The sequence below is a fragment of the Spermophilus citellus genome, assembly GCF_964194105.1.
Source record: "Spermophilus citellus genome assembly, chromosome: 11".
Lineage (NCBI taxonomy): Eukaryota > Metazoa > Chordata > Mammalia > Rodentia > Sciuridae > Spermophilus > Spermophilus citellus.
In genome coordinates this window covers 130,338,019-130,355,674 of record NC_138192.1, presented here as the reverse complement: position 1 = coordinate 130,355,674, position 17,656 = coordinate 130,338,019, and the positions used below count along the sequence as shown (strand labels likewise).

General features: G+C 47.0%; 1 protein-coding gene across 1 annotated transcript in view; it reads right to left on the bottom strand.

The window, feature by feature from the left end:
- Positions 1-257: 257 nt before the first annotated feature.
- The window catches only part of SAG (S-antigen visual arrestin), a 32,274-nt gene continuing 14,875 nt past the window's right edge, over positions 258-17,656 (bottom strand). Inside the window, exons 6-14 of the mRNA XM_081262353.1 lie at positions 17,515-17,591; positions 15,775-15,910; positions 14,904-14,988; positions 13,844-13,916; positions 11,026-11,163; positions 7,939-8,016; positions 6,065-6,088; positions 3,971-4,026; positions 258-420 (exon numbers count right to left, since the gene is read on the bottom strand). Coding sequence (XP_081118479.1) covers positions 371-420; positions 3,971-4,026; positions 6,065-6,088; positions 7,939-8,016; positions 11,026-11,163; positions 13,844-13,916; positions 14,904-14,988; positions 15,775-15,910; positions 17,515-17,591 — 717 coding nt within the window. The 3' untranslated portion in view covers positions 258-370. The remainder of the gene's footprint in view (positions 421-3,970; positions 4,027-6,064; positions 6,089-7,938; positions 8,017-11,025; positions 11,164-13,843; positions 13,917-14,903; positions 14,989-15,774; positions 15,911-17,514; positions 17,592-17,656) is intronic.

Here is a 17,656-nt window from a genome sequence, read left to right as displayed (position 1 = left end):
TGGGTGGCACATTGACTTCCAGACACCTTCTCCCCTCAGTGGCCACTGCTGAGCCATTCTGTGGAGGCTGGCCTTTCTTCTAGATGATGCCCCTTTCCCCCAGGAGCCAGAGCGCTAAGGCGGCCACTTCTGCATCAGGGTCAGAAGCTCAAAGTCCCAGTCAATCAACCCCACTTGCAACCAGGGATCACACGACACACTTTATTTCCAGGAGGAAATTCGGACTTTCATATCGAGCACAACTGAAGGGCTGACTGTGGGGCTTTGCTCGTGGCACCAGGAACTACGGCCGCTTGCGGGAGTCTGAGCAGATATTTTCACTCATCATTGACAGCCTCCTTCTTCCCTTCAGCAGTGTCTCCCCCATCTTTCAGATTTTGGCGAGCAAACTCTTCAAAAACCAAATTTGCATCCTGAAAACTAAAAAGAAAACAGAGACACCTTTTTCAGTGCCCTCTCAGAGCTGAGGATGAAATCTCAAGAGAACCAAGACCCTTGATTTTCTTTTGGCAGCAAAGGAATGAATCAAGGCTTTCCCCAGGATGGAACAGGGGCCCATGCCATTTTCCTCATGTTTTTTTCTTTTGTTTAAAAGATTTTTTTTTTTTTGGTGGGGGGTACCAGGGATTGAACTCAGGGGCACTTGACCACTGAGCCCCATCCCCAGCCCTATTTTGTATTTTATTAGTAACAGGGTCTCACTGAGTTACTTAGCGCCTTGCTAAATTGCTGAGGCTGGCTTTGAACTCTGGACCTTCCTGCTTCCGCCTCCTGAGCTGCTGGGATTACAGGCGTGTGCCACCACACCCAGCCTGTTTAAAAGTTCTTTAACAAAAAGGAGAAAAGAAGAGAGCCCACAAGTGAGAGATACACCCAGCATAGCCCTTGGGAGCTAGGGGACACCAGGGAAGGGCACAGAGACCCCAAGAGGGGTCTGTACAGGAGGAGGAGTCACAGGTCAGAGAAACAGAGCAGAGATTGGTGGCTTACCTTTCCTTTGCTGTGAGCCCAAAAGGAAGGAGAGAGGGAGAGAGCAGAGAGAAGGAGAGGTTAAAATCAATTCCACACCAAGCGCCTGGACTGTCTCTCCCTTCAGCTGAGCAGTTTGAGGGGTAGTAAGTTCTGAAGGCGTCTTTCTTGGTGGCTGGGTGTGACTTCTGTTCGTAGCCTTTCTCTCTGCATCTTTAGCCATCACTCTCTTTTGGTTTTGCCTTTGATTTTTGAGGGCACTGATGGAACCCAGGGCCTCAGACAAGCTAGACAAGAGCTCTTCCTCTAAGCCACGCCCCAGCCCACCATCACTTTTTTTACAGGGTGCCTGAAACTGCCATAATCTCACCTCTAGGACCTCTTCCCTGATTGTCCCCACCCTTTGTATGTCACTCCTCTTTTCAAAGTATTTCTCCTTAAGTGTCCTTTGGATCCCATTGAGGTCAGAGTCACATGGAGACTGACCATGCAGCTCCAGCACCAGCCCATCGGGCTCTCGGGGATGATTCGTAGGGCCTGATGTATACCAGCACCCTGGGTAAGGGTGTGCACTAACACCTGAGGACCACCCCCTCACGCCTCAGTTTGATCTTCTGGGGTCAGGTTAGGTTTTCATGTGGTTCATATCCCCAGATGAGTTGCTAACCATTTGAGTATGCTTTGTTCTTTTTTAGTTTTCTGGTCACCTAATAAAGTTCTGATGCAGTTAAAGAGCTTCAGAAACTGGGGAGCAGTGGTTTGATGGTGAACTTCTGCTTTTGTGTCTCAGGCCTACCTAGAAGCCAGTACAGGAGGGAATATCTGTGAGGACCACTGAGCACAGAGACCCAAAGAGAGCCTAACTCATCAAACTTTTCCCTGACAAGAACACCCTGGAGCCCTACAGTGCTGAGCAGTAAAACCCACTAACTGGGACCCTCATCCCTGAAAGGCAGTCAACAGGACGGATCCAATCAACACTCTGGGGTTTGGTGGATGCTCTTGGCAGCAGACAATAAAAACACTTTTACTTCCTCAGCACTTGCTAGGTACAAATTGTTTGGCCCCTGGCTCTGGCAAGGCCTAACTATAAATCATGCTTTCTTTGCTTAGAATCTACCACCTCTACTCAGGGAGTCAGGAACTAGGCAGAAAATGAGAGCCATGAGATTTGGTCACTCTTAGGTCTCAGGAAATCAGATTTTTGTAACCACAGGATGATTTGTCCTAATTCTTGCCTCCAAAATCTCAGAGGACAAAAGATTTTATTGTTTTGTCCTGACACCGTGAGATGTCCAATGTAAGGGCCATAGCAACAGAAACATCAAAATGATACATGGGAAGGAAGAGTAACTCTTCGGCAGCAAAGGAACCGATCAAGGCTTTCCCCAAGATGGAACAGGGGCCCATGCCATTTGCTCCTGTTTTTCTTTGCTTAAAAGTTCTTTTTTTTTTTTTTTAAGAGAGAGAGAGAGAATTTTAATATTTATTTTTTAGTTTTCGGCGGACACAACATCTTTGTTTGTACGTGGTGCTGAGGATCGAACCTGGGCCGTGCGCACGCCAGGCGAGCGCGCCGCTTGAGCCACATCCCCAGCCTCTTGCTTAAAAGTTCTTTAACAAAAAATTAATTTACAAAGTCTGCCTAAAGCTCTTTGGGTGGTTATCATTTGAATGTCCTTAAAAGAACAATTGAAGATTGGGACCACATTTTCAAGACTGAATCTGTGTTTTCCCGGCTTAAAGTCCTAATTACTCCCAAATAAATGTAAAAAATAAAGACCATTTTTATGATACAAGCATAAGTGAATTAAAAATGTAAGATTAACTATTTAACCAGAAGCTTTTGCCAATGTGCATAGAGAGTTTGAATCTAAAATATTTGGAAAAGATATTTTGAGACAAAATATTTTGAGTCAAAACCTAAAATGAATATGAGGACTCATTTTAATGGGTAAATACCATCTCATTTTCAACATAGAAAAACTATTTGTCAAATATGAGGAAAAGAAACCCTGCTGATTTATACCACTTTTACTTAAAAGTCTTTATTATTATAACTATGGAGAATTCTCAAACAGGTTGATTTTTCTATCAACCTGCCTAATTATATAGGGAAGAATTTTTCCTTGGAGTTTCTAAGATGCACCTGGATTAATTCTGCTGCCTCATTTACTTTTTTTTTTTTTTTCCAACACTTGGAACAAAACCCTGGGCCCATGCTTGCTAAATACATGCTCTACCACTGACCCCTCATTGAGCTTTTTTTTTTTTTTTTTTTTTTTGGTACCAGGAATTGAACCCAGGGGTACTTAACCACTGAACCACATCACCTGCCCTTTTTGTATTTTTTTAGAGACAGGGTCTTGCTGACTTGCTTAGGATCTTGCAAAGTTGCTGAGGCTAGCTTTGAACTCACCATCTCCCTGCCTCAGCCTCCCAAGCCACTGGGATTACAGGAATGTGCCACTGTGCCCAGCTCATTGAGCTTTTCTTAAAAGAACTTCCTTGAGATCTAACTCCATATCATCCAGTTCTCTTTACAGTGACAGTTCAACAAGGCTGATGTTAAACACAGAGTTGTACACTGTCCTTCACTTGACATCCATCAAGAGCCAATGGATTTATAAGTCAAATGAGCCAAGATGTGAGGATCCCAGCCTGACCCTCTTTTCTAGTCTTTTCTGTATTCTTATCATGATGCCTGTGAATGCTTCCAAATGATACATTAGGCCTTTTGTTTCCAAATGAAATGCAAAAGCCTTGGGCTCTCAAACGAAATCATCCTAAAATCTAAATCTAGGTCTGTTGACAGCAGAGGTTCTGGGGTTTTCCATTACATCCTCCACACAGGCTCTAGGGGGTGAACAGGTGAGTGCTCTCTCCTGGGCTAGCCCAGTCACCTTGTGGATGTCACCTGGTAACCCCAAGACGAGGAATGAGTACCAATAAGTCTGCCAGGGGAGAAGAGCGCGAGAGCCTGGACAATAGCACAACTAACCTGGGTCCTCAGGCTGGGGGTGCATGAGACGGAATGGTACCTCAGTGGCCACTTCACTAGAAAAAAAGAATGTAGGCTGGTTAGTAGATACACACACACACGCACACACAAGGTTAGTGGCTTTATAAAATATCCCTAGGCCCAAGCTGAAAGATAATTTAGCTGAACTCAAAGCAAAACAGAAATCAGAAAATAGTGAAGTAAGATTTCGCAATGCATTCCCTGGAATGTGGTCCAGGAACTTCACTCAGGCATGGCTGGGCAACCAGTGTTTGAAGTTCCCTGTGTGGCTTACTAGATGTAGTGACATATGTTATGGGAGGAGAAGAGGCAAAATCCGACAGGAAGGACAGAGTAGATTTTGTCGTTGTTGTTTTGGGGTTTTGGTAGTCGGGACTGAACCCAGGGGTGCTTAACCACTGAGTGACATCCCAATCCTTTATAATTTTTATTTTGAGACAAGGTCTCACTAAGTTGCTCAGGCCTTGCTAAATTGTTGAGGCTGGCCTTGAACTTGCAATTCTGAGGGAGGATGGATTTTTAAATAGTCTTTGCAACAAGGTGCAACATCCTGAATGTGTTAAAACCTGTGTGAGGCTGGTGTGTCAAGGGTGGGCACAGAGAGCACAACAGTCTGCTGAACTCCAAAAGTTGGAGGACTTTGGGGCGACTTGGAATTTATACAAAAAAGAAGAAAGGAAAGGAGTCAGGAAGGACGACAAAAGAGAGATTCACAGAAAGGGAGAACAGAAAGATGAGGAGAGAGGTGAGAAAACAAGCTCCTCCTTGCATTCTAGGGCCCCCTGCTTCCTGCCCAGGGCTGACCTCTGGGCCAAGCACATTTGTTTAAATAACATAGGTACAGATAGGATCTAAAAGAAACGGGTGTGACCTGGGTTCTAGATAAGAGATGACCATGTCAAGTCAATGCTGACTCAAATATTTCTAATTTTTTTTCTTTTTTCTTTTTTGGTACTGGGAATTGAACTGAGCTAGGTCCCCATTTCCCCACCCCCCACCCCCACTGCCTTTTTTAAGACAGGGTCTAAGTTGCTGAGGCTGATCTTGAACCTGCAAACCTCCTGATTCAGGGGGAGGAAATCACTGGGATTACAGGAGTGCACCACCACACCTGACTCAAATTTGTTCCTTCTTTGTGCATGACATAAAAGGAAGCTGTCACCATTCACAATTATCAAAAGGTAGAAACAATCCCCCCCAAAATATGCATAATGTGGTATATCCATACAGTGGAATATTACTCAGCCATAAAAAGGAATAAAGTACTGTATTAGTTCATGCTACAACACAGATGATCCTTGAAAACATTAAGCCAATGATAAAAGTCAATCAAAAAGGCTCCTTATTATACAATGCCATTTATAGGCAATATCCAGGATAGTTAACATTGGCAAGCAGATTAGTGGCTGCCAGAGGCTGTGGGAGGGGAAACAGGAGTGATTACTTAATTTGTACTAGGTTTCCCTTTCAGATAGCAAAAATATTCTGGACCTAGATAGTGGTGGTGGTTTTATAACATTGTAAAACTACTTAATGCTGCTAAATTGTGCACTTTAAAGTGGTTAAAATGGTATAATTCATGTCTTGCACTGCACACAGGTGCAGAAGACAGCTAGACAGCTATGGGAGTGTGTGGACTTTCTGGAGGAGTCTCTCTGTGAGGCATAGACCTACTTGTCACCCCAGACACACACTAGTGAGCTAAGCACTGCATGATGCTCCAGAGGCAGCAGCATCACTTCTAAACATATGAATAGAGCTGCCCAGAGACCAGCTTCTTTAGTTCCTCTTAAGAGGAAGGGCTTACTGGACACAGTGGTGTATCCTGTAATCCCAGCAGTTTGGGAGACTGAGGCAGGAGGATCGTGAGTTCAAAGCCAGCCTCAGCAACTTAGTGATGCCCTAAGCAACTCAGTGAGACCCTGTCTCAAAATAGAAAAAGGGCTGAGGATGCAGTTCAGTGGTTAAGTACCCCTGGGTTCAATCTCTGGTACCAAAAAAAAAAAAAAAAAAAAAGGCTTATTGTCCTTGGCGTCCTGCGAATCAAGTGGAAAGGGAGGAGAAGAGACTTACCTGGAGGTGAGTTCTCCCAGAAAGCTAGGAAACACAAAACAAATGGCTGTGGTGACTGTCCCCAGTGGCAATATGACTTCACATCCCATTATTCAGAGGCAAGACCTGACTCGGTTCTCAGGTTCCCCACTTCCAGGGTCTTTCATTCCTTAATATTCAGCGTCCTCCTCCCTACTGTGACTCTTTTTCTCAAGAGGATCATTTAGGGTCAAGAAGAATAACTTAGGGTCAAGAATAAGCCACAGAATCATAGAGGTCTCTATGAGAACCCCTTAAAGTTGCTCTACCCTTTTATATCTGCAAGGTGGGATAGTGGGCATGACTGGTTTCAGGACCCCCTGGGGATACTGAAACTTCAATGTTCAAGTCTCTTATTTAAAATGACGTGGTGTTTGCATAGCACCTTCACCCATTTGCCCATACATTCAAAATCAGCTAGAGATGACTTAAACCACCAATACAATGTAAATGCTGTATAAATAGTTATTAGACTTTATCATTTAGGGGATAACAAGGGGAACGGAACGTCTGTACAGTCAGCACATATGCAAGTTTTTTTTTAAGAACTCTTTTATTTTTTTAATAATTATTTTTTAGTTGTAGTTGGACACAATACCTTTATTTTATTTATTTATTTTTATGTGGTGCTGAGGATCGAACCCAGGGCCTTGCACGTGCAAGGCAAGCACTCCATTGCTGAGCCAAAGCTCTAACCCCCACATATGCAGTTTTTAAAAAATATTTTCAATCTGCAGATGGTTGAAGTCACCAATATGAAACTTAAGGATAGGAGGACTACCTGAATTTGCTTTTCTGAACTGCTAAGGGAAACTCCACCTGGTTCTAGATCCTCACAAAGTAAAGAAAAGAAAGCACTATCCAGGGCAGGGGCTGGGGCTCAGCGGTGGCGCACTTGCCTGGCATGTGTGAGGCATTGGGTTCAATTCTCAGCACCACATATAAATAAATAAAGGTCTATCAATAACTTAAAAAATATTAAAGAAAAAGAAAAAAGCACTATCCACTTCAAAAAAACACAACAGGGCTGGGGATGTGGCTCAAGTGGTAGCGTGCTCTCCTGGCATGCGTGCGGCCCAGGTTCGACCCTCAGCACCACATATAAACAAAGATGTTGTGTCTGCTAAAAACTAAAAAATAAATATTAAAAAACTTTAAAAAAAACACAACAAATGGAAACTTTGTGCTAACAAAATACCTAAAATAGACCTGTGTTCTTTGTGGCCCCAAGCAAAATTTGGAGAACTCTTTACCTACCCAGGACCCTGGGACATATGCAGGATCTGCCTTTGATCAGAATAGAGACTTTGGCTGTGGAATTTGAAAGGAAAATGAGAAGCCAAGGTGTTTTTGTTTTTGTTTCCCTTTTGGTGAGATTAAAGACAAGGAAAAATCAGTTTCATTAAAATAGAAAATTGTTTCTTTAGAGATGTCAGCACTCTTGTATGAAAAGGAGCCTCCCGATTCTGTGATTCCATGTTAGGGGAGGGAAGATGCAGTCCCTCCTTGGTGGTCAGATGCCTCCCAAGATGCAAACAGATGAAGGTCACTGAGAGTCCACTGGGCAGCCATTGTTCTTTCTGAGGTACAATGTAACATGAAACTGATTCTCATTCTGCTCTCTAGCGCTCTACAGCGCTCTACCTCGGTGGTGTGCAGGTGCAAGCTGTTTTGGCCCAGGGTACGAACAGTGCAGTATTTCACAACCTTCTTTTCCAGGGACAAATAGAATCCAACCCAGGCCAGCACAGGAGCCAGTAGGCTCTGCCTCTGCTGCTGTCTGCCTGTTAGTCCTTCAGGAAAGAGCAGTCCCAGGCCAAGAGGGAGCAGGCCAAGTGCCGGCACGGGACACTTACCCTGACACGGTGAGCTTCACCTTGATCTGGTAAGACACCAGGATGCCCATGATGGTGCGGTCCATGCCCTCTTTAAGGCTGCCCAATAGAAAGGAAGAGCGGAGGGTGAGAAGGCAGCAGGAGGCACAGACTGTGAGGGGATTCTTGCTCCTCCAACCAGGGCCACTCATCTGGAGGCTGCTTCTCGGGAACTGGCAAACTGGACCAGGCCAGCCTGAGTCCAAGGACTGCACATACACGTAGAAGGGGTGCAGGGATGCCTGCGTCTCCTACTCCTGCAGTCCACAGAGGGAGGAGCATACTTCCTCCCCTCCTCTGTACCCTGGTCATCCAGCCTCTCCCCAGCCTGCTCCACCATCTCAGCAGGGCAGGCAGAGTCCTCCCAGGGCTTTGCCTTCCTGGGTATCTGTCTCTGTAATGGTCTCCCATGTGCCAGGCTCCTTAACTGAGCTTTCCAGCCTCTCTGTAGCCTGAGAAATCTTTCAGGTTCAGTTTTTCAGGGAGATGCCTCTGCCATCTCCTACCCACTGCCCCACTGCCTGATCCTGCCTTGCGCCAGCCTTGCCAACTACAAGCCTGCCCCAGAATGCCCTCCTTCTCCTCTCTTGTCCCCTAAGACCCCAAGTTATAGTTCCCCTCCTTTGGGAAGCCTTCCCAGACACTGCCAGGGAGCACTGGGACTCGCTCCTCTGTGCTCTGCTCATGGGAAAGACACGTGGATACTCTATTGTAGCCCCGATCACAGGAATTGTGACTGCTCTGGACCCTGCCCCACAGGCACCCAGTATGTGCCTGGCAGTGAATGTTTAAGTGAGTGAATGAGGTGAATGAGATGTGCCCCAAAGAGGGTGAGGTGTGACTTTCCTTGACAGAAACTTCACTCCAAATATCCTAACATGCGTGGAATTCCTGTTATCTGATACACACCACAGTGGACATTTTATCACAGGTTTTTATCTCACACGACCCAATGAAGAAGACTTAAGTATTTCAGGATGTCCAATAACAGGAATTAAGGCATGCAAATTATCATGAGCTGGACGCAGTGGTGCAGACCTGTGATCCCAGCAGCTCAGGAGGCTGAAGCAGAAGTCTCGAGTTCAAAGCCAGCCTCAGCAATTTAGCAAGTCCCTAAGCAATTTAGTGAGAACCTGTCTCAAAATAAAATATTTAAAAAGGAGAGAGGATGTGGCTAAGAGGTTATGTGCCCTTGGGTTAAATTTCCAGTATAAAAAAATTTATCATGAAATACTAACTAAAATAATGTGAATAATGATAGAGATCATGATGGAGGACCCTGAAGGCAGGGGATTGAGGGCAGGGGAGATTGCGTTGACAGCTCTGGGATCTGGGATATGGCCCTGAAAGTTCTAGCCCAGAAACCAAAACCTGGCCCAGGAACATGTGCACCCAGGACCACACTGATCCCCAGAGAAGCCTTTTTACCTGGAATTGTGGAGAGGGTCACCTACTCAACAGAGAGGGGTTGCCACCAAAGGGAATAAAAGAGGGTGTAAGCTTGAAACTCCACACTTCTGCTGGGATTGGCTCTTGACCTCATGTTAAATAAGGCCAAACACCCAAGGAAGAGAAAGTACTTTATCACAGGCCAGAGAATACCCTGCAAGCTCTCGCCCTGCCGCCTTCAAGGTGATGCCAACAGACCAGAAGTTGACTATCTGACTCGCATGAGCCCACGGCTTGGTAGACTCACATTCTGTAAGGCTAACAGTGGGGTCAGTGAGTATTTTCACTGTCAAAGGATTTTCTGTGAGTGGGTTGCCAAGTTACTGAATTAGATTCTGGAGCATGTTCACAAGGCAAGAATAACAGAGAAACTGACACCACAGATCTGCTTCCTCAAGGGCACGACAGTCATGTTATGGACAATGGCACGCCATATCATAAACATGTTTTATAGTTTGCGGAGTCATTTAAAACATGTACATTTCTCCACGCCTTGTGAGCAAGGTGTATTTATTCTCATTTTATGGATAAGGAAATTATCCATAAGATGAGCCAGAATGAGAGACCTGTCCAGGGTCAGCAGCTCAGTTAACTGGAGAGCAAAGTCCACTCCTTACCAACTCTCCAGTCAGTGGCCTACTGGGGCCATGGAGGGACCCTCCAGCACATCACCCAGGGAGAGGGCAGCAAGTGGGTCTTGAGCTGGCACATGGCTCTGACCACAAGCCCTCGGAGCCCTCCAACAGAGAGACTCCCAGAAACAGAAGCCCAAAAGGGTGGCTAGGAGAGCAGCAGTGTTGATTTCTGAGCCTTCACTGTACAGTTTTTTCTAGATCTGTTGCCTAAATCCAGCGAGTGGATCTTCCTTCCTCCCTTCCCTCCCCCCTTTCTTTCAGTGCTGGAAATGAACTCAGGGGCACTCTACCATTGAGTTACATCCCAGTCCTTTTTTTTATTTTTTATTTTGAGACAAGGTCTTGCTAAGTTGCCCAGGCTGGCCCAAATTTAGACCTTCCTGCCTCAGGCTCAGAGCAGCTGGGATTACGGGCAGGCGCCACCATGCCTGTAAACAGTGCTTATTTTCCTATAAAGCTCATTGACTTCAGCAGCCCTCGGGATCCCACTTTTCACCTTTCCCGGAGGAAATAGGTGGATGAGCACAGCCAGCTGCATGGCTCAGTTGTATGCTTAGGACAGTGCACCAGCTAATGACGCTTTAGGAAACTAGCAGCTGACATTGCTCAGGAGCCTTCCGAGTGCTGGGCTCCATGCTGCATGCAGCTTGTGTCAGTCCTTATCACCACTCTGTGAGATTGGGACTCTTATCACCCTCACCCCTCCACTGAGAGACAAGAAAACAGGTTCTCAGAGAGCTCAAGTCATTTGCCCAGAGCCACCCAGAGTATGCAGTGGAGCTGGGGGTACCCAAGGCTGTGTCCAGGGTCCACCAGTGTGATCACCACCTTGTTCCAGATAGAAGAAGGAGCCCTCATTTGGGCCTATGGGACCTGAACTCTCTACCATTAATGCCAGCTGGCCTGTCATGCACACCTTGAGCTCAGGGGACAGACCTGCACCAGCTGGCACCAACAGGACTTTCATGCAGTAGCAAGGACTCACATGGTGCTGGAGGCGAGGTTTGTGTCCTCATGCTTGATCTTCCCATCCAGAGCAATGCCTCTTCTTTCTCGATTGTTAGCCAACAAGGGCACCAGTGTCAGGGTCTTGGTAAAAGTATTATTAGGTAACACTTTTTCTCTGGAAGAAGAACAACAGAGAGGAGAGTCACCATCAACCCGACCAGACCCTATTTGTCATCCAGCATTTCCAGGATCCAAATTCCCTATCCACTTACTGGGAAGAGGAGCATATTGTTAGTGAAATTGCAGAGTGGATTGGCAGCAATATCAGGACATTGCCTCAGACCTCCCAACCTGCTCTGAATTGCTGAATTTCTAAATAAGACAAACGGGTCCCAGGTCAGAGACCCCAGCCAGTCTCCTAAGGCTCTATGAACCCCACAGTATGCAGCAGAGCCATCAGGGCACTGTCAATAAGTCCAGGTGGGAAAGGTCCTTATTGCCAAAATCTGTCACCAGGAGACTGATGGTGGGCTGGTGAGCAGGGTTAGGAAGGGGCCTCCATCTGTGGCCACACAGACCAGGCTGATTCGGGTCCAAAGCCGCGCACACTTTTTCCTCTACTTGGTCTTCTGGGTCATCAACTGAGCTCTGAGTCCCCCAGCATCTGACAGATGGCAGGAACCCTGTGCCAAGAGGCCGATCTGGGGTTGTGCTTGGGACACAGCATCACCAAGATCACAAAGCAGCATCTGAGGCTGCAGAACCAACTCTGCTGTTCACGTGCCAGGCACCAGGCCTTGGTGAGGGCTGTCTGTACACCTCTCATCTTGTGCTCTGCCAACCCTGTACTCAATAGCCACACAGTCGCAGCCTTAGGCTGCAGAGCCCTGCGTGCCAGCAACACGCCCTGCATCCTTGAACCAGCCAGAGGAAGGCAGGGTGTGGCCTGAAAACACTGCCCGGGAGCTGGCATCAGGAATACTTCCCGAGAGTGTTCCAAGACAGCTGGAGCCCGAAATGCCTCCCGCAGAAGGGTTCCCCTATTTGAGCTCACTGGGGAGTTTAAAGCAACTATGGTGGATCCTGCCTCTGGTGGATATAGGAAGCTCTTCATAGAATTTTGTATGAGCCCAGGATGGCCCACATCCTCCCACCTAGGTCTTGGGGCAATCTATCAAATGAATTAGATTTGGGCAGTGGCATTGACAAAAATGGACTTTGCATTATTGTGAAAGTGACAGAAATAGGGGGCCCTGGGACTGGGCTGCATGATGGCCTTTCCTGAATCAGAGCTTGCCAAAGGACTGTGGCAAGGCCTTAAGGCAACTTCCAGGGCCTTCAGGACCTGGTACTCAATGGCAGGCAACAGGTTGAAAATCAGGTATGACCTGAATTGAGGAAGCCTTCCCACTGGAGTCCCAGGGTCTGGCACAGTGGCTCATGCTCTACAGCCTTCTGAGTGGCCTCTAGCCTAAGACCCACTAACACCATCTGACCCAGCTTCCAATCTCCCTCCCCCACCCTTGGGAGGATCTTAGAATGGTTTTCAGTCTCCTGAGACTCATTTGACCCAAAGACTTAAAATTAGGCTAGATAACAGGGTATATAATTAAAAACTCAGTCAGGACTATTTGCCTGGTTGTTTCTGAGCATCTGCCAAAAGGCCAGCTGGGGCTAAGACTCCCCAGACCCTAAGGATGGCAAGGATGTGCCCAAATGTGGGACAGACCCTAGGCCTGGCATTAAGAAGTCAGCTAAGGAGTTGTGGTTCTTTCCTGCTTCCCTCCACTGAAGGCCTATATTTAAACTTAAGGATGAATTTGTTTTGAGTAATAGTTTATCCTAAAGTTGCCTTTTAAATATTGTGCAATATTATCTTAGTGAATCAGTTTATCTTTCCTCACCAACAACCCCTCCTCTCCACCCCAACCTTTCTTTGACCCTGGTAATGTTTTCTACATTCAGTGATGTTTAGAACATGCCAACTAGATAAAGTGGAAAAGGCCTTCTGGGGTGTATTAAATGTTTCTGGGCTCAATGGTGCATACCTATAATCCTAGCCACTAGGGAGGCTGAAATAGGAGGATTGCAAATTTGAGGTCAGCATGGGTAACTTAGTGAGACCCTGTCTCAAAATGAAAAATAAAAAGGTCTAGAGATGTAACTCAGTGGTAGAGCCCTTGCCTAGCACATGTGAGCTCTTGAGTATAATCCCCCCCACCACACACACACACACACACACACACACACACACACACATTAAAAAAATGTATCTGACTTCCTAGCACAAAGTACAGCCTGCTTTGTCTCTCATGAATGAAGGAGCCACTGCAGGATTCTCATTTGTTTTTGATTCTATCAAAGGGAGAAAAGTCATTTACAATGACAGGCTAAAAATGAATGCATCTTCCTAATCAAGTTACCATTGGTGTGGAATTTTCAAACTGAATAAAGGAGCAAAAGAAAGTCCTAGCCTGGTCTGACTGCTCATTTGGCCATCTGCTGGGGCAGGGTGGGGTTAGCAGAAAGAGTCCACATTACCAAGGACTCATGTCAAGGATAAATAGGCAGGCCCAGCTGTTCCCTGGTGGGTGACACATCCACCTTGATTTCTCCCCTTGTTTGTTTGAAGTCATTGCATTGTTCTCTCCAACCTCCTGTGACATGGACGGCACATGGGGCGAGGTAAACAGAACTAAGATGCTAACTTTCTTGGCATCCCCTGAAGTGAGAAAAGGGGAAGGAAGCAAAAAGCTGGGGGGCTGGCTGGGCATTCTAGTTCTCAGCATGAAAGAAAAAGGAACTTGACAGAGAAGGTTGGCCACCCCGGAAGTGGAAATGCAACTGTTACTTACTGTGTTTCCTCCATGGCCACAGGCTTGACGTAATAATCACTCGAGTAGAGAACCACATTGGCCACTTGCTCCACTGCAGAGGGAGGATAAGAGGCAGTGATCAACGCTGGGCCCCTCATGTATGTGCATGACTCCTGGCCTTCCTGGAGACACAGCAGGGCTTTTCTCTCTGAGGGTCATGTTAGTCCATTTCTGGCTTTCTCAGAAAACTCTTGTGATTCCCAATTCTGTCTTTGAGTCATTTCTCTTCACCGATAACCTGTTTTATGTCAACTCCCGCCCATTAAGATGACACTAGCATCTGGTGAGGGCTTTCTTCTGCATCACAACATGGTGGAGGGTGTTGCACACTGAGGCTGAGCATGAATTGCTGGTTCAAGTTCCTCTTCCTCTTATAAAGCCACTGATGTCATCATGGGGTCCTGCCCCCATGACCTCCTCTAGCCCTGATCATCTCCCAAAGGTCTCACCTCCCTGCAGTACGCATCCAGATTTGGCCATCACAAGGTGGCCACTCAAGCTGAGATAGCCACACATCACACTTTACAGAACACTCTCAAGGGGACCTCTCCTGACAGCCTAACCCAGCCTGGGAAGTTGAACAAAGAGCTGCTGCTGTGGATGCCGGTCGGGCTTCAGGAGACTTAGCATGAACCCACAATTTAACCCTATGTCTTCTATCCAGAGCCCTTCCCACTATACTTGCTGCACTGATCAACAAAAAAATTGTCACTGACCAAAAAGGAACACTCCTCCCTTGGCTTCCCTGAGCTCAGGCACAGTGAGGCCCTGTGGGAAGGGACAGCATGGGAGGTTGGAAACAGCATCTGTCAGGGATGTCACCAAGACAAAGGACAGCCCTAGTGGGCATACGGGCTAATGAGATGACCTGTAAGGTTGCTGTCCCTCTAAAGACCCACTGCCTATGGCCCAACAAAGATAAGCAGGTAGTTCCCAAGACCCAGAGGGTTTTACTTGGACCAGAGACTGATCCTGGTGAAACAGGATAAGGCTAAGAAATTCTCAAAGGTTTTGCCTTCTAATTTTAAGAAGGTCCTACCTAAGACTTTAATCTTCTTCACTGTCTTCTCCGTGTTATTGGTCACTGTCACAGTCACAGGGATGGGTTCCCCATGGAAATATATCTGAAAAAGTTAGAGATAAGTCAGAAAGGAGAACTGAGTGTGGGGACATCCTTATTAGGTCTTTCTAGGTTCAATTCCTTTAACTAGAACAAGCTTGGTGAACTCCCTACTTTTAAGGAAGATGATGCTTTCCTCCAGAGAAGGGTCTGGAACATGTTCTGCCCTGTCTACAGGAGGCTGAGGAGGGTAATGGGGCCCTGAGAGTCACATAAGAGGAAGCTGGAGGTCCTGAGTAGGACTGTGAGGTTCTGGGAGCAGGAAGAGTGAGGTGAAAGGAAGCCACGGGGACACTGGGTGATGAAGCTCTTCCCCCAGCAATCACGTGGAACCCAGCCCCAGTGGGCATGTGTGCACACGTACACTCACGCATGTGCACACTCTGCATGGACTCTTGCCAACACATGAGTGAAACTGCTTCGTCTCCCAGAAGGATCAGAGAGAGCCTTAGCCAGCAGGGCTTCACCTTTTCCACCATGACACACCTGATGGATGGTATCGCACACAGCCGCCCTGTGTGGCTAACTTTCCTGGGAGTAAATAATTTAGGGTGGCACACCTCTGACATGACATTAGAGAGTTGAGCAGAGAAAGGCCAGTGAGAAAAAGGGCTCCCCAGTCTGTGGGGCCCAGCGAGGGCAGTGCCCCTGGTTAGCCCTGTTCTGAGGCTCAGTTATGGAAAGAGCCATTTACAGTCCCTGGCCTTCCACAACTCCCGAGGCAGAACGGCTTGCAAGGCACCCACACAGCTGGGGCCCCAGGACACTACCCGAGAGGGACGCGGGTTACCTCTTTGCTGAGGGAGACCGCAAGGTGCAATGGCTTGTCAGACATGAAGAACTGCCAGGAGGCCTCGGCCTGGGGCTGTGGCCCCATCTCAGATGGCGCGTGCTGGACTTTGCGGATGAGCAATCGCACAGAGCTCCTGTGGAGAAAAGGCCGGAGGATCCCTGGGATTAGATCAGCCACTTCAGCTCGGCCTCTCCTCTCCCCAGAATCCTGACAGAGGTGGGATGGGACAGGCCTGTGCCTGGGACAGCCCTGGGGACTTTCCCACTCCACAGGCTGGGTGTCAGGGCCAGAAATGTCTCTGTAGGTCTCTTTCATCCTGTCAGGCTCTGGTTAGGCGAGGCTGTGTGATGGTGTCAGGTGCCTCGTGTGGCCAGGCCCCAGAGCAGTAACGAATTACAGCTAGTAACTGTTGTAAGCACCAAGAGATGTGTACCATGAGTACATGGGGAAATGGGAAGGGCTCAGTGAGAAGTCTGGCTGGGTATAACAAGAAAAATGAGCCAGCTGGGTGAAATGGTGCATGCTTATAATCCCAATAGCCCAGGAGGCTGAGGCAAGAGGACCACAAGTTCGAGGCTAGCTCCAGCAACTTAGTGAAATCCTGTCTCAAAAACTAAAAAGGGATAGGGATATAGCTCAGTGGTTAAGCATCCTTGGGTTCAACTCCTTAGAAAACTGAGCATGAGGGTGCTGGGGTTGTAGCTCAATGCTCGCCTAGTGTGTGTCAGGTGCTGGGTTTGATCCTTAGCATCACATAAAAAAATAAACAAATAAAATAAAGGTATTAGTCCATCTACAACTAAAAAAGAAATTCTTTCAAAAAAAAAAAAAAAGAAAAATGATCTTGAGTTTTGGAGGGTGGGAGGAATAGAGGTTACTGCTTATTGGTTATAGAGCTCTGTTTGGGGTGATGGGATGAAATTTTTACTTCTGGGTATAGATGTTGGTGATGATTACACAACATTGGGAATGGAGTTAATGCTACTGAATTGTATACTGAGAAGTAGTTAAATGACAAATGTCATATTATGTGTATTTTAACACCATAAAAATTTGTTTAAGGAGGAAGAATGTTGGGCATTCCCAGCAACTGGGAGGCTGAGGAGGATTACAAGTTTAAGGCAACTTAGTGAGGCCCTAAGCAACTTAACAAAACCCTGTCTCAAAAATAAAAAGGGATGGAGATCTAGCATAGTGGTAATGTGCCCCTGGATTCATTCCCCAGTACCAAAATAAGTAAATAAATAAATAAATAGAAATTTAAAAGAAGGAGAGCTGAGTACAGTGGTGCATGCCTGTAATCCCAGAGACTTGAGAGGCTAAGGCAGGAGGATCTCAAATTTGAGGCCATCTTGGGCAACTTAAGGAGATATGTCTCAAAGTAAAAAAAAATGGAAAGGGCTAGGGATATAGGTCAGGGACCCAGGTTCAATATCCAGGTGGGGGACTCTGGGGGAGAAGAAAACAAAAGAAGGATCTGAGAGCTCATAGGTGCTTCTGTGGCACTTGATGTTGTGCACTACTGTCACTTTCTTCCCTTTGTCCCTGAGATGACCACCCACCAATGCCCACAGGTAGATGGTAGATAGTTCTATCCTCAGCTGCCCAGAGCTGGGGAGGTGCCATCACCCCTGCCACACAGCCCCAGGGGAACAGTTCTGTCACACAGAGATAAAATGGGTGCTGTACTGTGGCCACCCCCCCCCCACTCCTCACCTATTCCAAATAGGCTCTTACTTCTTTGAGACTTTGTCCTCTTCACCATCTGGGCTCTCTGTGGCAAATGCTTTGACCTCAAAGTCAACCCCACAGCTCTGTTGGAAACAAGAGGACAGACAGGGCAGCTGCCAGCACCCTCCCTCCTAAGAGCTGGGATGCC